The sequence below is a fragment of the Symphodus melops genome, assembly GCF_947650265.1.
Source record: "Symphodus melops genome assembly, chromosome: 12".
Lineage (NCBI taxonomy): Eukaryota > Metazoa > Chordata > Actinopteri > Labriformes > Labridae > Symphodus > Symphodus melops.
The window spans coordinates 23,318,453-23,346,030 of record NC_136702.1 but is presented as its reverse complement, the minus strand read 5'-3'; the positions used below and the strand labels follow the sequence as shown (position 1 = coordinate 23,346,030).

The 27,578-nt window shown below is 39.9% G+C and overlaps 1 protein-coding gene across 1 annotated transcript in view; it reads right to left on the bottom strand.

Moving 5' to 3' along the window:
* Nucleotides 1-917: 917 nt before the first annotated feature.
* Nucleotides 918-27,578, bottom strand: part of LOC306832971 (inactive dipeptidyl peptidase 10-like) — a 79,617-nt gene continuing 52,956 nt past the window's right edge. The window contains exons 4-26 of the mRNA XM_079357993.1: nt 27,172-27,266; nt 26,631-26,705; nt 17,057-17,109; nt 16,343-16,424; nt 13,706-13,826; nt 12,965-13,119; nt 10,202-10,299; nt 9,226-9,349; nt 9,109-9,147; nt 8,833-8,940; nt 8,462-8,553; nt 8,329-8,376; nt 7,775-7,896; nt 6,446-6,493; nt 6,132-6,230; nt 5,767-5,941; nt 5,669-5,675; nt 4,900-5,004; nt 4,709-4,808; nt 4,299-4,357; nt 3,924-3,996; nt 3,373-3,446; nt 918-3,143 (exon numbers count right to left, since the gene is read on the bottom strand). Of these exons, the coding sequence (XP_079214119.1) occupies nt 3,006-3,143; nt 3,373-3,446; nt 3,924-3,996; nt 4,299-4,357; nt 4,709-4,808; nt 4,900-5,004; nt 5,669-5,675; nt 5,767-5,941; nt 6,132-6,230; nt 6,446-6,493; nt 7,775-7,896; nt 8,329-8,376; nt 8,462-8,553; nt 8,833-8,940; nt 9,109-9,147; nt 9,226-9,349; nt 10,202-10,299; nt 12,965-13,119; nt 13,706-13,826; nt 16,343-16,424; nt 17,057-17,109; nt 26,631-26,705; nt 27,172-27,266 (2,090 nt within the window). The 3' untranslated portion in view covers nt 918-3,005. The remainder of the gene's footprint in view (nt 3,144-3,372; nt 3,447-3,923; nt 3,997-4,298; nt 4,358-4,708; nt 4,809-4,899; nt 5,005-5,668; nt 5,676-5,766; nt 5,942-6,131; nt 6,231-6,445; nt 6,494-7,774; nt 7,897-8,328; nt 8,377-8,461; nt 8,554-8,832; nt 8,941-9,108; nt 9,148-9,225; nt 9,350-10,201; nt 10,300-12,964; nt 13,120-13,705; nt 13,827-16,342; nt 16,425-17,056; nt 17,110-26,630; nt 26,706-27,171; nt 27,267-27,578) is intronic.

The window sequence follows — 27,578 nt, the reverse complement described above, 5'->3', positions numbered from 1 at the left end:
GCAGCTCATGTCAACAGACGGTTGTCATAGAGACAGGACAGACTTACAGCACTTTTATGACTGCAAAAAAAAGGTGTACAGGTCAGAGAAAGTTACACAAGCAGGATCATTCAGATTTTCTTTCTTCGAGCTCAGAAAGATTTCCTGACCACATCATATAGATTATTTAGTTTTCTTTATGTTAGATCTTACATCAAAGGCCACATACACACCAGATAAACATTAGAGAGGAGCAAAGTATGAAATGTTTCCCATTCTTCATGGTAATTTGTCTTATCAACCACTGGAGTGAACTGATGTGGCCTGGCATGGAAACAGACATTTTGAACTATTGGATGACCCCGATAAAGACCACAAGCTGAAAATGTCTACTGTGCTTCTTCATGGACATGGTGATTCAGCAGGACATTTGTCAAGGTTGAACCAATACTTCAGAAGAAAGTTTTATGAATGTTTGAGGCTGCTGATTAAAGTTGACATTGTGTTGTGAGAATACCAGCTAAGTAAATAAGCCTGATGTATTACAAAAATATGAATTCCACAGAGCTCCAGCTGTCTGCAGATACTTCCACCAGCTCAATTCCTTTGATAGAATTGAAATGATGCATAACTGGCCAGGTTGTCCACACATTGATCCCAAGGAACTTATTTTTTGTTTAAAGTTAGATAATATTCAGTGCCAGTAACTAAGAAATACATGTGTTAAAAAAATGGAGTTGTACTTTTACAAGTTAATTTGGCATATTTAGGTGTAAAAAAGGAAAACAGAACATAAAAGATTAAAGCAACAGACACATCTTCATATCTCTCTTTTCTATGTCTCTATATTGGTTCCCAAACAGGCCAAAATATTGGTCTTAGCATGCTGTTGTATATCAGTTTAGCACAAACATTGTCAACTTACCCCAAAAAGTACATTTTTAATGTAAAAGTTCAACGTTCCCAGGGACATTGTGCCACATTGTGGAATGAAGACAAATGTATGATATCGTGGCTAATACTATGACTGAAGTGGGGAGAAAAAAATGACCAATGTCTATGCTCCATGCATGATTTAAGAAACCGGTTGGTGCAGGTTTAGTTTTACCACCTTAACTAGAAACAGATTTTGCCTAATTGTGTCTTAACTCTTACACAGGTGGTTTACCAGAACCTGCACGTGACCTCAACTGCCATATGGAAACTTTTTTTTTAGTCCCACAGACATGCAAGATGAGGAATAAAAGGTTCAGATATACTTGCTGCTGTACCTCATGTACGCATAAACAAACGGCTGGGGTCGTCAACGTTTACGTTCACATACTGTAATTGCCGTTGCACAACGTCTGTTTCTGGAGGATTCCTGGAGAGGGAGCGCAACGTAAATCAGACCTTGCTAATCATTGAAGTAGAGAACATTGATTTGCATAGGTAAACAAACACGTCTCATTACCGGTGGACAAAACAAACCATCAGCATCATGCCATCTTTTCCGCCAGGCATGGACATGACAGCCTCTGACCTGTTTCCACTTGTTTATAACTGCAACATGTCGACTTCTAAATGAACATTTATCTCTTGCATGCTATTCATGCTCTCATGTTTGTCACTGTGTAATGGCACCGACACGTCATACAGGTGTGGGTAGTTATGATCTTGATCGATTAAGTTGGTTTCAAAACCTTCTGTTGTTGTTGTGTACAGCTCTCTGGTGTCTTTTCACCATGCAACTCTACACTGCCCCTAGCGCTTTATGTATCTCTCGGACACGTAGCTTTAATTTCTGAGGACATGCACAACCAACGCTCCAAACCACCGCAGGTTACGCGAGGGTGACGTCATGTGTTTATGTACGCATAGTTAACAGCAAGTATACTAAGGCCTTAAGTCAACCACCAACAAGATGCCAATAATGTGGTTAATCCTCTATGCAGACGATAACATATCCTTCATATCTAATACAAGGTCTATGAACACTGTGTTGATTCTGAGTTGAGTGAGGATGACGTAAAGGCACCTGCCAAAAGTTTTTCGGGAAAAGACTTTCAAAATTTCGCTTTACAGTTAAATCTCTTTTTTTTTTAGCTGAAAAGGAAAAAAAATAGATCTACAGTCATTTACAGCAGTCACAAACATTATAATCTAAAAATTTAAAAAATACTAGTTTCTGTAATTACCTGACGTTTGCACTTACTCGAGACATTCTCAAGACAGTTTCTGACTTAACGTTTAAAAAAGCTGTGACAAACAAAATTCTCTACATTTAACACATACTTCCCTTTTTTATCGCAGTTAGCAATTCATCATAAACTCACTATAGGTATTCCACACCTGTATTGAGACACATTTTTCATTTCAATTAAATCAAAAACCATGATGTGGTCAATGCACAAAACATAATCAATTTGTAGCGTTTCTTTCTAAAAGCTCTTTCTCGTTCACCCAGAACGCTTCTGAAGAAACCCCAACGTTACTGTGACAGTGTTTCTAACCTACTTAGAAATATGTTTGTGTGAAATTAAAACTAGGAGTTATAATGTGGTTTCTCTGAGAAGGAGGAGTCACATCACCTGTGGTTTATAACCATGACTCAAAATACATTAAAATACTAAAATTAGTCAGTCTGACACTGCTAAGACAAAAGGGACATCCAAGTCCATCTACACAGTTTCATGTTTGATATCTTCCCAACAATATAACAAACAGAACAAAGATATGGTCGACTCATTGGATGATACACAATTTAAAAATAATAATATATAATCTGAAGAATTAGAATTAACACAGTGATAATACAAGAGTCCATTAAATCATCAAAAACCCCGGAGTCACGACGCTGGTCGGGCAAAGTGACGCTACATATCTTACAAACTGCAGGTCTGTGGCGTGTCTCTAATGTTCTCGCATTGCTCTTCCAGACAACAGTGCTTTCAGAAATCACAGCCTCTCCTTGTTGGCTCACGATTACAGTTGCTACACTCTTTATTTGTCACAAAAAGCTGTCACACAGCAGGACGTCCCAGCGGTTACTCGTCTTCTTTGGATGTCTGCGGGACAACAACCAGCTCCTCCTCAAAGCAGCGCCTGAAGAAGGTGAGCACTGCGTTTAGCATGTAGTGTTGGCTCTTTGTGGAGGCAATGTTGTGTCCTTCATCTGGGAAAATCTGAGACAAAGCAAAGTGTTTGTCAATTCAAGCTTTTGTTCCATTAATCAACCCATCTGATTTCACAGGTTAAACATGGGTTTGTATTCTAAGTCAAACTTTAGAGGCTTTGATAAAAATCCAATCAATCCAATCCAAATTACATATAGAAACAATAAAACATTATGGTCCAATTTTATTGGAAAAGCTAAATGGGATTTGACTGAAGAGAAGAGAAAGCAGCAGATACCTGGAGTGTGTAGTTCACATTCAATGCGGACAGCAGTTTGACCAACTCAGCAGAATGCTGGAAATGAACAGTAGCTGAAAAAAAAGGCTTCAATAAATTCAATCCACCTTTAAACATGTTAAAAACAAGTAAAGAATGAGATGACAAGCAATGTGCAGAATTATGGTTTCTGTGATCAACAGGTTTAAGGCTTATAATTTATATATTTGGAAATCTTCAGAAAAAAGCCAAGTAAAAAAAAAAAAAAAATCTGATTGGCCATCCAAAAACTCCTAAACTGTGATTGTCTATTAGCCTGTATCCTGCCTGACCGTGCAGCAGTTTGCATCCAATTTTTTAAGTACATTAAATTTTGACTTTGAACATAATCAGGTTTTTTTGTCGTTAAAAAAATAACACATTATCTTGTGTTGTTATATGTACATATATATTATTGGTGAAGCTTTAAAGGGTAAATAGTTTATGTTTGTGTGCATATTACACTTCAGGCCACCCTTGCATAAGTCAGTCGACTCACTCGAGTCAAACTGCCTGTGTGTATATATACTCACCATCTGCTGTGCCGTGGATTATGAGAAAGTTCAAAGGTTCAGGGACTGAGAAGTTACTGATGAGACTGGAAATCTGACAGAGCAAAAACACAATAAAGATATCCTCCATCCATGAGCAATCACAGGATAAATTAATTCTATTAACACTTCAGGAATTTAAGCTGTTTCATAATCAACTAAGAACACACATTATTTGCTAAATAATTCAGTGATGTTCTCCAGAAACCATTCAATCCAATCAAGGATGAAAACAAATGTACTATAAAATATAACTACAGTTAAAATCAACCAATTCAATGTTGAAAATAAAAAGCACATTTCAAGCATTTTAAAAACCCAAGGTGCAAATAAAACCTTCAAAAACATCAGTCGTACCTGATATTTGTGATCGTCTCTTGCTGGGAAGCCAAAGTATTTCTCCGATTCTGCCGACCCTTTAAAAGAGGAAGTTAATGAAGAGATACCGACAGCCCTTCCTGCTTTAATTTAATCAATATTTAGTCACGATTGCACCTCCGATGCCTTTCCATCTTCCTTTTTCACTCTACATCAGGCATTGTGACAAATAGAAACTGTCAGTCATCATTAATGCTCCTCTGCTTTTCTTAATAGATTAGCTGGTTTGATGGACATGTCTATTGTCAGACACTTAGCTTAAAACCTGGCATTAGCACAAATCACATGAAATCACTCCTGAGGAAAGCTATAGATGCTCATAGATTCATTCATGAATAGTAGTGCAAGTATGAGTTTCTGTTTCTTCACTGTACACTCCTCTGTCTTACCGAAGAGTCTCCAGTTAGTTATAGGAGCCACGGCGATGCCACACTGGAACAAAGGGCTGTGGGAGAGGAGCAGGACGGAGGAGAGAAATCCTCCATATGCCTGGAAAAAACAAGAATATGGCTGTTATTAAAATAATATGTGGTAAGAAAACATAAACAGTTTAAGTGGTGCCTTTAAGAGGCTATGTTACCTTTCCATACACCCCAACTCTGTTTCCATCGATATAAGGTAATCTGACCAGATACCTGAAAGTACAGAATGAGTTACCTGGACAGTCAAATAAGTAGTTATCTTCCTAAAATACCAAAACATCAAATGTTCCTGTTTCACACAAATTCAGGAATATATGAATAGATTTTATGCTCAAATTGTTTTTACAAAAAAAATGGGAATGTTATTACGATGTGGTCTCCTTTGTGTAAGTGGCTGATTTGACTGACAGGTGGATTCATAGTAGTGTCAGAGCCTCCTCTTTGCTTGTTGTTGGGATTACTGAAAGTTTGTCTGAGACAGTGTTTCCAATATAGAAGCCAGCATTCAAGGGCTTCAAAACTCTGCTTCAGAAACCACTAGGTGACATCACTGAGAGTCTGTCCATCTTCTATACAGTCTATGGTAAGGACCAGTAAGCACAGTGAATAAAAAAGGCATGCTTGGTTACATGGAGGTGACATTTCAGTTTGACTAAATATGGACATCACTTTAAGGAATCTGTCAGAAAAAACTATTAAATGAACAAAGGCAAGTATGTCAGCAGTATTTTTCAAACTTCACATTAGTATGGTGTGTTCATCATTTATCAACTGCATCCTTTTCAAGAGAACAAACAAAAAATCACTCACTCCAGAGCAGTCGCACTGTGTGTGTATATATATATATATATATATATATATATATATATACATACACACACGTATATATAGATATGTATATATACATACATATACATATATACATACACATGTGCTTTTTCAGTGATACAGCACACTTAACTGTAAATTGTTCTCCCGAGCCCCAAGCTATGGTTCACATACCCCTGGGGGTTCTGGGAACCCACTATGAGAATCCCTGGTGTAGGCTACGACAATGACGAAAACACTGAATACTGGTAATGGTGATGACATTAATGTTGACCTGGTGATGGTGATGACAATGGCAATAACATTGGCGATGGCAATGGGGATGACACTGGGGATGACCTGGCGATGGCGATGACACCGGTGATGGAAACACTGATAAGGATAGCAAAACTTATAATGGTAAATGCACTTCAGCTTGTATCGCGCTTTTCAAGTCCTCTGACTTGTTCTCAAAGCACTATAATCATGAAATAAGTCTGGGGCAGATAAAAGAACCCAAACATGTAAACATCATACCCTATTAAAGTCTTGCACCAAGTGAAAGAGGAGTTCTTTGGCATACCGTAGTTGTTGATTTGTACAGTTCTTCTTTCCCACTTTGGTATCGTCCTGTTTATCAGCGCATTCGTCAACACTGAGTTGCTCTCCAGAGTCTTGTGTTCTTTAGGATAGAGCAGAGTTAGTTCAGATATCAGACAGGTCATGCATGATTAAAATCCAACAAATGGATCAAATAATAAAAGGACCACAAAAGAACTATCTTATCTTAAATCCAAAAAGTTACATTCTTTTTAATGTTGGACTTGAAAAGACCTTTTGTTACTTGTTAAAATGGACGACGGTGACATTCAAAGTCTTTAGTGAAAGAAGACTTACTGTTCATATCGCTGAGTTTGTGAAGGGTAGTTTGAGGTATTCCAGGACCTGAGCGGAGGGGAAGTTAGTGTCAATAATAAAAACATTTCCCACACAAACATAGTCTGTGTCCTGTATCATTCAGGCCTTTTGGCACCTGGTCACCAGAAACCTCTTAGCATGGCAAGTTTCAATACTTTGTAGACTTCTTTGTCAGTCTTAGACCTGCTTCTAACTACACCACCACTCTCACAATGAAAGATCAAATATTTAGATGACGTGAATATTTCAGATCTTGTAATAACGAAGGAGTATTAGGGACATAATAATGATTAAAGTCATGTACTTTCAACGCAAATTTATTCTGTTGTTATTAAGCTGTGTGCACTGAAGCCAAATAATTAATATGTACAATTGTATAATGACAATAAAGGTCTAAACTAATGGGAGTACATTTGGAAATGCAGGAGAAGAAAGTCGAAATATAAGAAAGTCGTAAATTCACGAGAGTAAAGTCAGAATTTTAAGAAAATAAAACCATTATTTCAGTCAGTTATATAAGTAGAGAAGCAGCGTCTGGATTTAAATGAGGAGCATCTTGTGAAGTTTTGCTTTGGCAAAGGCTTCATAAATAAGCAAATACTTCTTATGTAGCCTGTAACACAGACTGACTGAGCTGCTTTAAAACAAGTTTGACGAGGTCTCTAAATATCTCATCGGTTGTGTTGGGGCTTTACTTTTGCAGATATGAAACTTCTTTTGGCACATCAGCACCACGTTGTCAGGAGTATCAGGACCCTGAAAAGAACTGGAGATAATCCAGAGAGAGAACCACGCTGACTTCCACTTTAGTGGCTTTGAGGTCTCTTCTTTCATCTTTTTTTTTTGTGCAGGCGGTTGGCTGCTCTTCTAATTCAACCTTTCAGAATAATCATTTTAACCATATCCTCATTTAAATTGAATTACAAATGTCATATTGTAAATTAATGACAATAATCTCCTAAATATTCGACTTTAATCGGAATAATAATTCTTTAACGTGAGCCTAATACTCCTTGTTCATTATCAGTGTTTTATCTTGTGCTAACAAACAAAGAACTGTGACACACTGACTCAGCTCACTCATTAAATATTTACACTCAGACATCTTACTCTATTAACTTTTATTCATTTCTATTAACCTCTCTAATAGCAGTGTAGATAGACATGAATGTACTTAGCCTCAGGGTGTGAATGTTGATTTAAAATCATCTGAACACATGCTACACACATTATAGGTTCCCGTTATAGGTTATAGATTATAGGTTGTGCCAGGATAATCCCATAATAGAATAAAGACGGCGTTGTTACCTCTGCAGTTGAGAATGACGTTTTGGTAGTTTGGGCTGAAGATGGCGTCGTAGTAGGTGCACTTTGATTTGAAGAGGGAGCAGGTGAGACATTGTTTCTGAAACGGATCCACAGTGTAGACTCTGTGAGACGAGAACAACAGACAGGTGGGAGGAAGAAGAAACTCGTCGGAATTTATAGCATTTATTTATATTTATAGGATCCCAATAATCCATCCAGCCATATATACTTAATAATTCACTTTTTCTTTAACCACATCTGTAAATGTTGTAATCACTGTACATAGAACGAACTCTTGCACTTTCTGCTTATTTGCACTTCTGGTGAGATGCCAAACCTCATTTCGTTACACTGTACTTGTATATGTGTAATGACAATAAAGTTGAATCTCATCTCATCTCATCTCATCTCGGAAAGGTTTGAAACTTCTAAACTGCAGGCTGCTCTTAAAACAGGACAAATAAAAGACACATGAACCCTCGTGATGAAGCCGTTAACACGCCAATACAAGTGGAAGTGTCTGAAACTGTTTGTACTGTTAATCTACACGTTACCTGTACAGTTGTCGTTGTGTTGATCCCTCTTCTGTACTTAGGAAAAAACTGAAAATCAAAAATTGAACCTGTCATTTTACAGCTCAGGATTTATTGTTTTCTATTTCACATTGTATTAATATTTTCTGCTTACACTGAGTTAGTGCTCTCATCATAGGCTAATATTTGAGAAACTTCCCAACTTCCAGATGTCAGGTGACGCAGGTTGACCTCTTGACCTTCAGACTGAGACAACAGATGAATAGAAGAGGATAGAATAAATCGTTGCCGTCCACCAGAGTGGACCAAGAGTGTAATGCATGGGCCGTGTCTAAACCTAACCTCCAGTTCATTTACCATCCAACACTCTCCTTAATTCATTCAGAACATGTAATCCTAATTCTCTGGTGTTTCAGGAAATACCAATATCATTTAAAATGACGAGTCTTCAAAAAGGAATCATAGCAGAATCGAAGCAGTAATATTGCTAAAATGTGTGTTTTTTAATATCTGAAATATTTGTACCTGGTTGGAGATCATGGTGATATGGTTAAAGGTCCCACGGCCACCATGTTTCAAGGGCATGGTGATGAAGAATGTCGACAGGTCTTTGGAAAATGCTGGCTCTTCATTCTGGGAATAAAGACAAACAGCAAACCAAGAGACTGAGAAAGAAATACATGATGCCATCGAGAACGTCGATGCTGCTTCAAAAGGGGTAAAACAAAAAAGAAGAAGAGATGATTGAAGATGTTTGATTGGACTCTTTAGCTTGTATGGAAAATAGACTGATGTACTCACCTGACGGTCGAGCCACCTCTCAGAAGTCATCACGTGTTTCTAATGACGATCACATGATCATGTCAGTACGTCACATTTGAGGGAGGATCTAAAAATGCATAATTACAAAGGCCTTACCTTTGTGCATTCGCTGGTTGTGACATCACACAGAGAAAGAATTGACATGTTTTGAGCTCGACTGACCCAACGCACACTCAGCCTCTCCTTGGTCACCCACTTCACCATGGTGATGTAGTACTCGCTGAGGAGACAAAGAGGACATGATTGACTCTTTGTATTTTAGTGTCATGGGTTTCTAAGACTCCAGAAAATACAGCTGCAGCAGTTCAACAAGTCGCAACATTATAATCTGCATGCTCCTCTAACTCGCTCTACTGTCTATCGCTTAAATCTAATATCTAGAATCAATGTTTACATTACAATTAAACTAAACTCATGTTATATATATTTCATTGTTTAGTGCTCAAATATCATCAAAAGTTATTAAACTCAGTGAAATCCTCATAGTTGGATGTGTCTTGTTGTTGTGGCTGCCATGACAGAAACAACATCTTTATCGTTGCCGTGGAAACACCAGATGTGACGTCAAACACCGCTGCATAAGGAAGTTGTTAGTTGTTATCATCGTGAAGGAGAGTCCCCTGGTGGACAAATCTAAAGCTCCACAGGTTTTTCTCTGCACTCCCAAATATGTGGACTCAGGATTCAAACTTTTTTTGACTTTTGGAGAAATTACGACGATGACTTAAAACCACTTTGCCACAGTGTGTGATCACATGTCTTTGATGTTTAATTCGTGCTCCTAACCAGCAGCACTCACATTCACAGCTACGGGCAATCTTAGAGCCACCAGGTCACCTAACAAGCGTGTCTTTGGACTGTGGGAGGAACCCGGAGAGAACCCACGCATGCACAGGGAGAACATGCAAACTCAGCACAGAGAGGCTGCTGTCTGACAGGATTTTAACCTTATTTTTGATTATTGACCGACTCAATATGGGGACAACAGTGCTTACCACTGTCCCACCGTGCAGCCACCATAAACAGACTAAACAATATTAAAGATTTACATTTATAAGACTTCTAATCGTACCTCTTTTCAAAGCTGTCAGGAGGTCTCAGTTCTGTTGTTACAGAGCTCCCGTCTACAGTGACCACGTAGAGTCGGACGCTGGGATTGATTTGACCCATCTAAAGTGAAAACAGAAAAAAGTTTGTTTTTTTTCAAAGAGAAAACTTTATTACCGCTCAGCATATGTGCATGCACAGAAACAACAAGAAGCGCTGACAACAATCTGCATTCATTTTCTTTTGTATGCTGTCATACTGAGCAATGACACAAGGACATGAAACATGGAGAGAAAACACTGAGCTCCTGTGCTCTGTTTAAGCCCTGAAGCTATTCGGTTGCTTTTCTTTTTGTACGCCTTCTTCAAAAATAGTCCTCATTAGTCTATACATGACAATGGAGATCTCCTCAATACAGCACATCCTATCTCCAACATGACAGACAGCATCTACTCTGCACATACGCATCCTTATTTCTATTGTTCAGCTCCACTCCTCCACTCGCTAAGATACTTCAGACCGCTTTATTCGGATCTACTGAATAAAATCATAAAAACAAAAACATAATAGTTATGGGAAATGACGCTATATGATAAAACAAACAAACAAAATAAATCTGCCAATAATTAAAACAGGGTCTACCAGTATTACCACACAGTACGTTTGTAGTATTTAGCTTGCTTTCGGTAACCTGGTGAGCTTTAATATCCAATTCTACAGAAGCTGATAGCATTCACATGAGAAAACAAATGGGCTCTGTTTTTTTGAGCTAGGAGATAATTGTCTCAGAATAACAGGTAACAGGGTTCCTGTGTTTCTCTGCACAACACTGGCTCCTCCGTTGGATGGTGACAGATCCAGTATTTTTAGCCTCATTATCTCTTTAATTACCACGAGTTCAGCCTGAAAGCCTTTAGGATACATCATCGCTGTCTGATATGGAAACATTTCTTTATATGCTGTGTTTTTAACGTCAGCGTGAAGCACATTGAACTCACCTGTAATGAAATGTGCTTTTGACCAGTGTGTGGCTATATGACAAGTGGACCAGGCTATAATAAGGTCCAGCTGACATGCCATGGATGATTCTCTAAAGGGCCTTTCCTTTACTGTATATTGACTCACAAGGAGATACCCCCGATAATGTATCCCCCAGTGACTGAAGAAAGAAGTACGACTGTCAGATTATGAAGCATCAGTGATCCCGTCCACAGCAGGAAGGAAAGGCAATTAAATTGCTGCTTCATTAAATTCCACTATATTACAAAACTGACCCCACACAAGGATAGAAGCAGCAGACTCGCTGTATGTGTACACAGTTTTTACACACCGTGTGGGGAAAGCTGAGATGAAGTGTGGCGCTTCATTAATTAGACGCCCTCCTATGATCCCCCTCCACCATCTACATTTATGAACCGTCAAATGAGCTTGCCCTCTACCTTATGACCCCCATTGCGCCAGTTTTCGAAAACCCATCTCACATCGAGGAAGCATTCGAAACACTTAACATCTGCATCAAAGAAGGGGAGGTGTGTTAAGTGTCCATTCTGAGGCACATCATACTCCCATACCTCCCAGTTCCCACAAATCCATACTGCTGCCCCTCCTTCAAACAGGAAAGTCAATCTAGCATGAATAACACAAGAGGAGGATTCACTTATCTTCATGGAGAAGCTAAAGCCGAGGGTCAGGTAGGTTTGTATTAGTCATTGTACTTGTTTGGCAGTTAATGAATGTGCATCTGATGATGGAATGATAGATGACAATACAATTAAAAATGAACACAAATAAGAACAATTTAAACACACGTTATTGGAACTATCTTTTCGACTATTTTTTGGTGCTTTCTTTTCTTTAGCATCGATGGAAGAAAAAGAAGAAGAGAGGTATACACACATGGGCAATTCAAGATTTTGAGGTTTCAGAAACAGCCAAGACAAAACCAGAGAACAAATATTGTAAAAAGACTCAAAACTAGGGTTGGGGAAAAAAATGATTTATGTAAAAATTGAGATTCTTATCTTCTTAGATTTTAAATAAATCTACTACTTTTTTTTGGCTAAAGTAATCAGTCATGTCATGCTAAGTGCTATGGCTAGCTCTTTCACTCACTAGAATGGCAAATGGAGCAGCTAAAAATTAAGCCAGTCTCACAGATGAGTAGACCCTGAAGTATGTACAAATTCAAAACTGCACTTTGAATCATGAATCCAGAACCAAATTGAATTGTGAGACACCCAAAGATTCAAAGCCCTACCAACCACCGGTACAAACAGTTCAACCAACACACTGCAGCACATAAAGCACCAGATACCAAAACATAGTGCAAGAGCCACAAGTACTAGGTTTGTTGTGGTTTTAAGGATCTGGGCTGATGATTAACATGATAGAGTCAGCTTGTTATGATAAAAATTCTGAAACACATGAATGAAAAGTGTCGTATTTTAGGTGACACAAAGTCAGTTTTGGTTCTGCTCTCAGTCGACCAACCTCTGGGATTCCTCAGGGTTCTGATCTGGGTTCATTTTTCTTAGTTACTCCCGGCTCCTTCATTTTTTTATTCACTCAGCTGAACATTTCTACCACAAGTGTACAAGTTACACCCTAATCATGCTCTGACATCAAGGTGGCAGCACAAATGTCTGTCCAGCTGCCATCACTATACACACAGTGGGTGTCTACTTGTATTTCCTTGCACATTATGGGTTGAATCCTCATGATTGAATGCTCTTATGGAAAGCCACTTTAGATTGAAGCGTGACATGCAGCTCAAACTTCTAAGATCTACCTTTGGATAAGGGTACTCCTTGCCCCTTGGATAGAGAGAGCCTGTGAAGCGGGGCAGCAGCATTGTGGGGACCAGAGTATTGTTGATGTTGAGGTAGGCCAGTCTGGAGCCGTCAGGTGACCACCAGTGAGCTGTCTGAGTGTGTAACACCTCCTCTGAAACACCAACACAAGAAGAATCATTCAGAATTAGCAGAGACATTTAAATTGAATTCCCTCCTCTACTGCTCCTCTTTTTAATTTCAATAATTAAATTAACTTGTGTTTACAATCAATATATACTATTCCATGTAATATATATGGATGCATTTTAAACTAATTATCTAAATGAATGGCATTTATGAAACTCTGGGACTAAGTACTTAATTGATTTATTACAAATTGATTTCCACTCTCTAAATGGGATGTGATGAATGCCATAGTTCATTTAAGAGACGAAAAACATAAAATGAACATTCAACTATAGGTCGTGCACATTCCACTTCTTAAGCTTGAAGTTAACGTGTAGTGCATTATGTATAGCCATTAACAGACTAACAGAATTAGCTTAGCGATAAAGGTGAATTTAGCTTAAGAGATTGAGATGTTCTAAGTTAGTTTTTGAGTAACTCTGCAGTCTGTAACACTACAGTTGTGTCACTGGTCAAATGTGAGGGTCCTGTGGTCTGAATGAATTGAGCCCAAATGGTCGGTGAATCGATGAAAAGATGAGGTGACTTGATGAGTCAGCAGTTTCTCTTACCCTCATACAGCCAGTCGGTGATGCCGTTAAAGACGAGCCCCTCCTGTCCTGACGACGTGAGCCTCCACGAGCTGCTCTGAACATCTGTTTTGTAGTAAATGTTGTTTTCAAATATGTAAACCTGCAGGAGAAAAAAAACTGTCATGACCAGAGGACCACCATAGGCTGTGACAACAGCAACACATGTCACACACACACACACACAGCTTTCTGCAGACAGAAATACATTTAACAGTAAACAGACAACATCAGCTTGTTTTCATGATTGGTTTTCACTTATTTACACTGAAGTATTTTAAGAAACTGTAATAATTAAATGTATTTTTAAATAAGGACATTCTTATATTTGACATACTTTACAATACTATGGACTATGCTTTTAGAGTTTTAGAATGAAAACCCTTGACAGACTCTATTGTAAAAAACCCCAAAAAAAACAGTTGTTTTATTTTGAAGGTCACAGGAGCTGCAGGTCTACCACTGGCTTCATGAGTTGTAGTTTTTTGTTGTTGTTGCATTTTTCGGATCGCTGTGTGACACAAGTTGTCTTTGGGTTTGCAACAACGTAACACAGCTAAGGCTTTCAAACTTTAAACATTTTACAATTAATTTATTGCTGAATTTCGATAGTTAATGTCAGCGCCCTTCCTATTGTATCACATGCACCTATAACCTCAAAAGTCGCAGCAATAGGGCCACCATCCCTATAAGTCAGTACGACCACAGTATTTCAAATAAGGCTCTGATATAAGAAGTTTCAGCACGGCAACAGAAGGACTGTAAAGACATCTCTGTTGACAGACTGAGAACTTGTAAACTGACCGCACAGAAAAAAAGCTGCTTGTTGAATACGACACATCAGTAAGTGGCTCATCTCTTCTGATAACAGAGTGGAAATATGCAGGCAGAGCTCATGAGTAATGAATCCTTCTCTGTCATTAGCATTTTGACCCACTGCTGTGGGGCTTCCTGAAGAAGCTTCTTCACCGAGGGCAGGTGGAAACGAGATAAGTGTGCTAGCTATCAAATGGTTAATTACTTTCCTTGTCTGCGCGGGAGAAAATAATGGACTGATTATTCTGTGCATAAAACTCTGCAGCACAGTGGAGGAATTACTCACACAGAGAGTTTTAGTCACCCAACAAGATGTCTCCCAGAGACAGCTTCATATCTGCAGCTGTTGCCGGCGCTCTTTAAAATAACCGATTAGTTCAGGTGGAGTTCATCAGAAACAGCCTTTGATCAGCCTTTACCTCGGCGCACAGAGGACTCAACAATGAATTATGCATTATACAATATTGCATGAGACATTTAATGAAACATTGATTTTCACATTCTGCATGGAGCCTGATTTATTCTTTTTAAAATAGGAGACAAAATAAGCGGTTATTAAGCAGCAACTTTATTTGAAATTTAATGAAAAATCTGCAGATGATGTCTTAACAATTGAGTTAACTGTTTGCTCTTTGAATTAGCAGGAACTGTTGAAAAAAATGTCATCCAAATGCTCTTTTCATTTTTTTGAGCAGAGACATTTCCTCATCAGAGCAGTGAGTTTGTCTCTCAGCATCTCTGTACAACAAGTTTGTAGGTTATACTTGGAGACAAGCAAACAAAAGAGGAGAAGATGCCCAGTTTGAATTTATCTTCCTTTTTTCTTTAAAGCAGCACTTTGCAGAGCAAGTAAAGGGACGTTGTTGAAAGAAACCAATGACCGACATCGACTGACATGGTTCAGCAGTGTCACCAGATTTTGCACAAAAGCGACTGAGCTCGTGTCTACAGCCCGATGTAAAGACAACTGTTGCTGTAAGAGGTTTCAGTGATTTATTCATATCCACACCTGAGAGTTAACTTGGGTCAGGTGACTTTCTGAAACTGGTAAAGCTGCTCAACATGAACAACCATTTCATTCAAACGGTATAATAACTCTCTTTAGTCACGGAACATGTCTTAGACGTTTCTAGTAATTACTGCTCAGTACCGCCGAGTAAATAAACGCAGCAGGTGTTTGGGTTGTAAAGCTTTTAATGGCTGACTTTGAAGGGAATAAGGAAACATTTCAGTTTAAAGATCTTATTCGATTGTTTTTATTAAAGGATTAAACTACACACTGTGTCATCAGGTTATACAGACATATACAGCTTCATGTAGGATTGTGTCTTTCATTTAAAGGCATGAAATGTTACATTCAGATTTTAATATCGCAAAATCGTGGAGTCAAGACTTCCTTGAAATAAGGATTGTAAGTTTGTTGTTGTCCTTTCAGTTTGTTTATGAGTCGTTTAGATTCTCAAACATGTTTCATACAGGTTTTTATTTCCAGTGACTCCCTCCCTGTCCCACCTGAACTAATCCTCGTCCAATCAGGTAAACCTTGTCTTTAAAACAGAGTGACGTCACATGGTTACAACTGAAACACAAACAGCCGACCTTCCAAACTGAAGAAGACAATAACCAGATCAACTTTGAGATGCATATCATTACTTAAAAACTGATCACTTCATGTTGTACCTGTCTGCTGTCCCTGCGTGTGAAACAGGAGAAGTGTGACGACATGAGGCAGGAGCGTGGAAGACAGCGTTTGTTTTTGATTTTAAAAATGAAGGCTGCATTTGAACCTGGTCGAGTACTCACCAGCTGCTGACCGTGAACGCCCCATGAGGCAAACTGGAGGACTGAGTCGGACACCTCAGGAGGGTTCAGCTCTCGCACCTCTCTGACGTAAGGACAAATAATTAAAATAAACTTTACACAAGATGCATTGCACAGCAAACATTACATCTGTTTTAAAAAAAACTACAGAGGTACATTAACTGCAATGTACAGGTTTAAACATTTGTGTAAAACCTTAAAGCTCACATTCTGTAAATGTCCCTTCACCAGGGCTGAAATAGAGGCGTTTATAGGCATGATCAAATACATTTGATTTGCAACAAGAATTAGCTTTCTATTTAAAATGTCTCTCCTCGACCTGCACCAGTACTGCACTCAAGTTCAGCTCCACATAGGCTCTAACTGGGAGGGTTTAAGATATTATGCCTCCTCAAATTTCTGCATGTTTAATTTTAACTGTGAGGATGGATGAGGTTAGAGCCTAAACACCAAACACAAACTAAATATTTCAAAGCATTCAAACATCAGTTGTGTGACTGAAAAAACTTTTTGGCTTGATATTTTTGGTTACTAGATAAACAAAACTGAAGGTGAAGTACTAAATAAATTAGCATTAGGCGCTACCAGTAATCGAATCGTGAAAGAAACCAAACATCTTTTTAAAAGCATTTTTTTGCACTTTAGTTAAATGTCATTGATCTTGTTGTTGGAAGCATGACTTCTTTGTTCACTCACCTTGTGAAGAGGTTGTAGATCAGGTATGAGGCCAAGAAAGAGTGCTGGTACACCTGTAAACACAAAGCACAACACAAACAATCTGACTGTTTTGATAATTAGAGTTTTGTTCAGTTCTCATGAATAAATTAGGCTTGCACCAGCCAAGAAGATAACCGTGACTAATACAGTAAATTAATCAAAAATGACTCATCAGAGCAGATATTCTTCACACGATGTTAGCCTCTGACGACAATGCAAAAACACACAATGCCAAACAATCGGAGAGCGATTTCTTTATTATGTTTTGTGAAGCGACTCCATTTTTAATTAAAGCAGTGTGACCACGCTCTGTGTCTAAACATTTCGATCGATGAAGTTTCTTTATTATTCTGCTGCTTCAAAACATAACTTCATCGAAAATGAAGGGAGCGCTTGAAACGACTGGATATTTTGATTTACTTCAAGAGTTGATTTAAAAGAGCAACACTGACACCTTGTTTTCGAAATGGGTACTGCAGTCTAAATTCAAAACATTGTAGAGCGTGGTCTGCCCCCCTCCTCTCTGGATGCTCACACAGGTCACCATGTCTCAGACACTGTAGCTTCAGTGTTTAGCCAGCTCTGCATGGGTCTGTAAAGCTTTCTGCGTTCTAACCTCTCTCCATGTTTCAAAAGCATCTCCAACAGTGATCCTAGTTTGAGCAGCTTTCTGCTGCTGGAGCTTATTAGAAACATGCAGAGGCTTTTTAGCTCGGGTACAATCACTTCTATCTGAAGCAGTTCCACTGCCCGCTTCCATCGCTGCAACACCTGTTGACCTGATAACTGCTCTCATATCTGGCAAACCCAGGGGCGTCCAAAACGTTCTTCAAAGCCCCGCCTACCTTCTCTGGTCCAATCAAATCCAGAGCATTCAGGAGCATAATCTAAAGTTAGAAGGAGGACATACTGGCTGCTGCATTGTTGTCAGAGAAGCTTCAACACAGCATGTTTCCTTCATGATCACAGAGGAAGCTCACTTTAGCATTTCACTCACTGCACATCTTACTGATTGGTATTTTAACGTTATGAATAATGAGTCAATTGCATAGTTAAGCTTGAAATATTATAAATGAATTCTCCAACACATAAAGCTCATTTTCTGTCATTCTTCCAGCATTTGCAACGAAGCGATGAGATAACCCAAGCTTGTGTTTTAGGATTCACTGAGACAATAGTTCATCACCTGAGTGTCCCTGCATGCTAATCCTCTGTAGCATTAGCATAACTAAATTACAGCACAGTAAGAGCGGCTCTGAGGGAAATAATGAATTCTGTGGAGCCAGTTCATTCCCCTGAGCTAAAGATCCATTTTATACAGAAATCTGCACAGTCTTCCCTCCTGATTGGGGCTTCCCTCTTCTCAGCACAAAAGAAAATTCGACAGGAATATAAAAGAAATAATGACTTGACTGCTACTCTGTCTCTCCTTCAAAAGAAGACGTCAACATCTTTCAGCAGACGCCGCTCACGAGTGACAGCTTTGTGATGACGCCTTGACGGGGCTCTTTTTGATGGCTGACACATGAGGGGCGGATCTTTAGAGACGTGGAGAGAGTGACAGACTGATTTAGAAGGAAGCGATGTTTGTGGGTGGTGGGTGGTGGTGATATTACCAGACTTAAAGTATAATGCAAAATATATAGACAAGGATTTTAATTTACCCGTTTTATCAGATCCCACTCTCACCGATAAAAAGCCATGTTGTATAGTGACAAGACGGATGAAAAGAGACGTGAAGTGTGAGGAGAGGGAGGGACGACATGCAGGGCCGAGGTCAGGCTGAACCCACAGCCGCTGCATGGAGGACATTTTAGCAGCTGAGATCCATTATTAGTGAATCAGGTGTGTTGTGTTAAAGTCCCATTATTCACGCATTGTGTGAATGAGGTAAATAAGGGTTGCAATGAAATTAATTTAAAACAAAGCTGTATGTTGATGATCTTCTGAGATGAAAGATAAACACATTCTGCCTCCACTATGGTCTCAGTTCATACTTATTACAGTGTTATTCGTAATACAGGGATCATAAAACCTTATTAAACCACTAATCACGAAGTACGATAGTCAGCACTTTGCAACTCCTCAGTAATTACAGTAATGTAGCAGTCTTGATAAATGCCCTTTAAAACCTGCACACAGGCTTCCTGAGCTATGAAAAAAAAAATAGATCTATGAAAACTTTTGACGCAGCAGTACACTTCAGCACAGAGCTTGCATGATTATGATGAATTCAGAAGACAACTTGAGACAGCGGAGCAACAGCAGGCCATTACTCTCCATAGATCCAGACTGTCAGTCTGATGATGAACACATCTGCTCCGTCCATCTCAGGAGGAGACAGCACCTCTGAAGCTCCGCTGTCTCCGCTGTCCCATCAGGCTCACAGAGCTCATTATCATGCTCTGACACTGAGATGTTCCCGCAGCCATGAAATTATACAACGGAACAGCGGGGAAGGCACAGAGCGTGATTTGCAACAGGCAATTTCGCCAGTATCGGCCACGCAGGACAGCAAGGTTTTCTGGGGTGATAAATGAGAAGTGTTACATCTCCTGTTTCAGAAATACTTGCATGAACGCGTACAAGTCTCATGCAGGTTTTTTTTTTCTTTTCTGCCTAACAAAGTCACAGCTGCCACTCTCTTTTCCAGCAGAGGCCCTGGGGATGAATAAAGCAGAGAACTCGTAGGCAGAGGACATTTTGTGATGAACACCAAACTCTATTTCAAGACTAAATGTGTCCCCCCCCGCCCCTGTAATCTACTGTATCATGCACTTCTTCAGTCACACAGTGCCGATTTATATGCAGTCAGCATCACAGTTCAGTCTTCTATAGAAAGCAGATGGAAGTGACACATTAAGTTAAGGATTAACTGTTTAGTATCAAGTCAATTATTTGATGATTCATTGCAGAGAAGTAAGAACATTGTTGTTTTCCATCTTGATAAAAATTAGAAGCTCATACTCCTCGTTATTGCATTTATTTGCATTCATTTTCAGATTTCTAATAAAGAAAGAAAAGAAGAGGATTATCGCTGAGTGTTTTTTGTTGAGCTCTATTTCTCTCATCATTTCAACAGTTCCATTAATGGGTTTTTATATGTCCCATTTGTTTGTCTATAGAGAGATACTTTATTAATCCTTTCCGTCACAGCAGCTGCAATCCCAGACAAGACGTTACTGAAGCCTCTGTGATCTAATGAAGGATTCCAGTGATGGAGCTGACCTTCCTAATTAGCTTGTTGGTTCTGTTTTTGTCAGCTATGCGAACATGGCACTGGCAACAACAGTCTGAAAGGTGCACAGACCTGGACGAGTGGTGTGAAAAGGCCTCAGCTGTCACTACAAATAAAGCCGGCTTTTGTCCCTTCATGTGGAGTGCCTCCGAGTGGGCAGACCAGTCCAGTCCAGCTGTGCTTCCAGGTATCTGACAGAGACGAGTTCCACCTCACTACCTTGGATATTGATTGGTGATGGTTTTGGCCCTCTTGCTTCCAAAATCCACAAACATCTCCTCAGTCCTTGTGATGTTGAGCTGGAGTGCCCTCTCTTCATGACAACCCTCTCCAATCCCACAACTGCTGAGTCGTCTGAAAACTTCTCGAGAAAGCAGCTCTCCAAACTCTATATTTTACTTTTACGTACGAGGTTGTTGTCAACTAATATCCATGGAGGAAAATCTACGAAAGAAAGTTCAGTTTCACTTTGTAGAATATCAGTCTCTGGCTGTAATTTCACCACTTCATAGCCCTGTGTTCACCTGGTGTTTTTCCCCAGACAGAAAGGTGCTGGCTGTACACTCAGGAGCGTTTGTGCATCCTGTCTCCATGACAACAGTCTGTTGACACCGGCCGCTGTATGGCAGACACTTCTCCGCTACTTTTTTTACTGCATGTTTTATATTTGAGATTGCTTTTTACCCCAGCACACACGGAGCAAAGAGGGTGTGTGTACAAGGCATGATAAGTTGGCAGCAAAAATACGGGGACGATCAAACATTTTGAAAGAGCGCCGGTGACGACAAGTGAAAAGTTGAACGATTTTCAACTTGCAGCACTGTGATTGGCTGACAGCACAAGAAAGGTGTGAAAAGATGCCGGGCATTGCACTTTTTTCTCCAGCCAGCCGCTTTCTTCTGCGCTCCTCTGTAGCATTAGCATAACAAAATGACAGTCCAGTAATAACAGCCCTGAGTGATGTCATGAATACCGCAGAGCCAGGCCACTCCTCTCAGCTCCATCTCTAAGATCAATTTTCACACAGCTCTCCATACATTTAAAACAACTGAAAAACAACATGGGGTGGACATGGGACATAACTTTAAAGGTCGTATTTAATGATGTCATCAATAGTCCTTCTTCGCTGGATTTCATACGGCTTCACCGACTGATAATTACGTCACGTCCACCAAAGCAGCTTCTGATTAGCAGCTTATCACAACGGGTGGACAATGAAGTTCCCAATTAAAGAGTGAGAATGTTTCTATAACAATCGGCTGCAGGGGGCATTTCAGATGTTTGAGCGCTGAAAACAAGAACAGAAGCAGAGTTTTATCTGTCTCTGTGCAATCACAACAACGCTAACAAATGCCCCCTGTACGCTGCAATGTTAATGAGTTCTCATGTTGGTGAGTGCAGCCTGTTTCTATCTTTAGATCCACACCTCAGAGACCACGGCCCTTTATCTCAGCTGCACAGTTTGTGCTCACATCTCAAAATGCGACAAGACGATAACACACAAGGACACAATGAGAGTCAGTGATAGGCCTGATGCAGGGACCGAGAACGGGGATTATTGTGTTTAATATCTTTTACAGCCAGTAAACAATCTATTTATAAATCTCAAAGAAGAAATGAAAGAAATGCACAGCACAATGTGCATTTACCTTTTGTAGACACACGCGTACAAGTAGCCATGAGCGAAGGAAACCTGAAATAAACCGGTGGGGTTTCTGCTACTGCAAGGTTTGTGTTTTCTGTTGTTTTGCATTTCAATGAAAGTCTTTGAGAATCATTGTTTGCTGCATCAGCTCTTTCACTATGAAGGTGCATTTAGGGAATGAATGGAGAAAATCTTTTCATGTAGGCATTTTGGTTTTAGAGTTTTAGCAGCACACATAGATAAAAAAAAAAACCTTTACTAAACCTTCCGTGGACGTGGTTTCTATTCAATTAACTTCTTTTAAAACTAGAGAAGGTTTGAAGACAGAACACTGTTGCTGCTAAACTCGAACCCTCGACCTTCTGGTTGAGAGATGACCGGTTTGACCAACTGAGCCAAAGCAGCTACATGCCAGTCCTCTCTTCTTTAACTCCTTCTGTGTGTCTGTTGTTGTGTTTATACTGGTTTTATACATTGTTTTATCTCATGCTGTCAGTCATCATTCTGTATTTACCAAGGCAACACCTCGGTCTTGAGACTCCAGCTTTCCGGTGGTGCTGCGCTCCAAAAATACAGCGTGTGGTGTTGACGGATGAGGGAGAACAGAGCTGCATCGAAGTGGAACTGACAAGCAACGCACGCGGATACGGTGGAAGTAAGTTGAGTCTGTGAATTTGGTTAAACTCTGAAACACATTGTGTGTCCACTGTAAAACATAGTTCTAATTGTATCTGTGAAAGAAGCCCGACAATCAGCAAGGAATATCAAAGCGCTCTTTGCTCCGCCCCTTTCACTTTCACCAGTACATCACAGATGCTACGAGGCTAATGGGCAGGTCTCACTCTGCTGTTTATTAACTTCCATGTGTAACACAAAAATGAAGAGGAAAGATTTATGCAGCTTCATGTTTGGGGTGCTGTTGGGGGTCATGTGACATTTGCTGTCATGTGACGTTTGCTGTCAAGTGACGCGAATCGTATTCAGTCCAGCAGCCAGTTCCACACAAAAAAGTGGTCCCACGTTGTGTTTCTCATTTCTTCATGTTGATGGCAGATGTAACCAGCTAAAAAAAAGAATCAGTGCATGCTACAGTGACAGAGAAAGTGGATGTCTCCTGCTTGCACAGATATACTGGCAGAGCCTTTGTGCACATGGATGCATTTTACATGAGCAACCTAAAGCCTCTGTCCCGCTCCCTTGTAGTCTTTGGCCAGATATAAAAAATGCTGAGTTTTATGCATTGCAGTAATTTGAATTATATCTGTGAAAAAAAGAGCTGCTCCTCCTGTGAATCCAAATGTGCTCCGAACAATTGAAAGAGCTGAAATAGTGAAAATGCACAGTGGTTTTGGAGCTGTGCACCAGCCAACACAAGGCTGATTGTTGTGATAAACGTGTGTGAGAGCAATCCTCCATCCCATTGTCAACACTCTGCAAACACAATGTTAAATGGAGAAGCAAACCTGCAGCGGCTGGCCACAGCACAAAGCCCAGTGTTTGTTTTGTGATATTGCCATTTCAGAGTTAGACATGCTGGGACCGTCGGGGGGTTACAGCGCTGATCCTCACTCGGGCCTCCATTGAGAATCGACAATGACAGTTTTCTAAATGCTGTCTCTGAACTGTGATTGTCCAGTCACAGCTCCAGTTGCCATAATTCTGCATGGCAGTCTGTCAAGTTTGGGATTTCGGCACATGTCAAAGCGCTATGCGTGGGGCTGGAGGGGAGAGATACTCTGTTTCCAAACAGTGGTGGGTAGAGGCTTTTTCTTCTTTCCAAACCAGAAAACTGAAAAGTAAAGCGTTTTTGTTCCTCTAATAAATATGGCAGATGTCATCTGGTGATAAACATGTTCAGTTAGGTGACACATGTCAAAAAAGTCTTGTTAAGTCTACCTTGCAAAGATTCTCAGACACACTTTTGAGGATGTGAGTTGCAAAAGTCGGGTTGTAAAATGAAGGCCGATGGAGAGGCCCGCCTTAGTTGTAAGTGATGATTTGTGTGTATTTTTAGGACTAACAGCAAAAAAAAAAAAGTCAACCATTATTAAATCAGTCAACATTTTGCAATTGGTATATTTGCAGATCTGTGTACATATTTTCAAATAGTTCAGCCACAATAATAGCTCAGTCCGAATGAATTCAAGTTTAAGATCCAGAAAGTTTTCTTATTGTTTTGTTCATTGACGATTTCAGAACCAGGCTGCTGTGCTGCATTTGATCGAGCAGGTGTTATCGCATTTTTCCTCAGTGCAATGAACAAAACCAAAGAGAAGATGTTCCTTTCATTTCTTTCCAAGGACAGAGAGATTTTCAGGAATCTGCTTTTGAGCTTCGATGAATGTGCTTTCACTTGTTAGCAAATCTTTTTGCATTGCTTTAAAAACTGCAGAGCACTCTTTCTTCTTCTCTCGATTTAAGCCCTACTGCTCAGAATCAAGTAAAATATTGAGTGAATGTTAAAAACCTCTTTTTAATCTCATCCCTTCAGAATAAATGAACCTACACACCAGCGCTCTAGGTGTGTTTGTTTAAATGTAAGCGTCTGCTTGTTGTAAAGAAAGAAAAGAAACATGGCTGTAAACAGCTGTCCATAAAATGTGTCAAACACATGGTGAGTCGGATTGTGCCTCCTTTAACTTGTGTTTGACGCACTGTGTGGTGCTGCAATAGCTGCAGATTCACTTTTTTCCTGGTGTATGAAAGAGCTTTTAAATGTCCACACTGACGTGTGCTACATTGGTCATCATGAGGCTGAAATATGTACGGCCTTTTTCAGCAATGACCATTTCTTCTAACCACAGTGAGAAACAAAACTGACTACATCAAATGCACACAAAACATCGGATTATTTGGAGAATCAAACAAAGATCTAATTCACAGCGTTCAGTCACGGGACCTGGCGTGGTGGGCTGGACGGCATAGAGCGTAAGGGGCATCCGACGTTGAACATTTGCGAAGCTGCAGCACTCGGGCTCGTTCATTTACCATCTTTACCATCTTACAATTCACGTGAACATCGCCTGACAACCGCAGAAAAAAACGAGTTTTGGGAACTTGTGATCCCAGCACAGTATTTCAATCTCACATCAAAGTCCTCGCCAAAAGTTAACTCTGTACATATAGTAATTAGAGAATCCTTCCCCTCACACCACAGACAGTATGAAAGCCAAAACATGCACAGACGGCTTTGTGCAATTTCAATGCAGCTGGGTCGATAATGCTGCCTTTCTTCTTCTCTCTGGATTTTGTTGTCAGATGGGGTTCAGTAAAAGTACAGCTCTGTTTCTTTCAGTCACAGAACCAATTCAAAAACAACATCTTACATTGAAAAAGATAAAAAATAAACCGTAACACACAAGTTGTTACTGAAACTAATATCTTCTTCATAGTGTGCAGCTGTAGAACCTTCTTGACTTCTGGTGGGCGTCATGAGGAAGCTGTGAATAATCTCAGACCAGATCCCAAAATAAAGACCTCAATAGAAGTAAAAAAACGTCATGTGACTCTTAGCCATTTAGGTTTGTGACAGAATCAACAGAACAAAAGATGAACACTCAGGCTATAAACCCTTTTTGATAAAAAGATACGAGCCTCACACTAAAATCTCTGGGGAGCTGTAAACTCCCGAGCTGCGTCTGCTTTAAAGAAAACAAGCAAATTAAATCTGCTGCTTAACTACATTTACGCTGAGGTGGTGGGTCAGCTTAGTCTGACTCTGACAGCTTTGTCTTCGGGTCTTGTTTTCAGCTGAAACAGTGAGGCCTTTTGGATTCATTCATCTGACTTTAAAGTAGACAACTGACTCTTGTGGGTATTGTAGTTTTTATAGAGCCACCCATCTTAACATCGATCAACAGGATCGTTTCATCATTGGACAGTTAGATGTGTTTTTGTGAAGCTATATCAAAGACAGCAGGACAGGATTTCATAAAACACTATCACTGACATCAATCCAAAGATCGCTGAACAGAAAGGGCACTATTAAAATAATTTCTCAAAACACAATTGTGTCATAAAGATCCACCCCAAATGTGAGCATCTGCAAGTCATGCCCTGCCACTGAAAGGCGTCTAATCCACCTTACTCAGGGTCCAAAGTCTCTAACTAGACTCTTCCGCTCTGTTGCCCCCTGGTGGTTGAATTAAATTCCACACGCCGTTTGAACTGCAGAGTCCTTTTGCGCCTTTAAGAAAAAGCTAAAGACTCTTTCATGAGTCAATCACAGTTTCTGACCCCTGCACCTTTTTATTTCCATTCATAATACAGACGATATCCAAATTAAAACCTGCCATGCTCAACAAAACACAGCTTGTGAGCTTGCAATGCTTTTCAAAAGACATGGGTCTAACTGTTGTCTTTCTCTATGTTTTAAAATATCTTTTGACATATTAAAAGTTGTCGATTCAATGGCCCGGGGTATGGTGTAGTAAGTGCCCCAGGTTTATTCTCACTGATAAAGCATTCCTCCTCATATTTTTTAAACTCATGCCCCTTGTGCTGGATCGATGTTGGCTTTAACCCACAGACTCTGAACAGACAGATAAAATATCTCCATGCTGGTCACATTTCCATTTTTAGTTCATGAACTGTAAACTGTCTGCAGTGTAGCAACCCCAAGCCTGAGAACAGTGCCAGAATATGCAACCAGAATATTAAAAGGTCCTCACCTGCTTGACATCATATCCCAGAAGAACAAAGTTCAGATCAGGAGAAACTGCAAACTTTGTGGCCTTAAAAGTTGCCTGTGGGAAGAAATAGAAATGCAGTCAGATTTTTTTTTCTTTTATTTCACTGCGAATCAAAACTTTTTTCCTCCAGCTCTTTAATACTTAGAACTTAACAGCAACGCTTGGCAAACAAATTACTGTCTCAGTGCCAGAAGCTTCTTCACAAACTAAGATCAGAGTAAAAAGTTAGACTGAAACTTCAGTCCACATCAGCAGGTCAGACAACCTGCCCAGGGCAAAGCAGGTTTCCATGGTAACGGTAAGGTATGATGCTCAGGAAGGGGACAAGACAATCAAATCTGAAGACATGTTATCTACCAGTGATTACTGTGATAACAATCCTGGCAATATTCTTTCAAATGTGGAAACTGGCACGCTCATGATAAGGACTACATGCCTTTTACATTTTGTGGTAATAAAAAGGACCTTGAATCATCCTTCTGAAACGTGATAACAGGCAGCCTGTGTAGCCAGCACTTACAAATGTTGTGTTTTTCAGCAGGAGTTTTGTCTCGTTGTTGTTGATTTCGGCTTTTAGAACGTCTCCATCCCAGCTGCGAAAAACGACTTCTTCATCTGAGACAGAAAACAGACAAACTTGCTTAATTCATTTTATTCAAGACATGACAGAAGGATTCATGGGAGGGGTTAAAAATGACCACAGTTGGGGCGATGGATGGCCCAGTGGTTATGTTGCCTGTCCCGTGTACAGAGGCTGCAGCCGTCGTTGCAGCGACCCAGGGTTTGAATCCATCTTCGGCCCTTTGCTGCCTGTCTATCCCCCACTCCCTCCTCCCAATGTTTGCTGTCTCTCTTCAGCAATCATATCTAATAAAGGGAAAAAAATGACCACAAAGACATCTTTAATGGAAAAAGTTCAAAAGTACT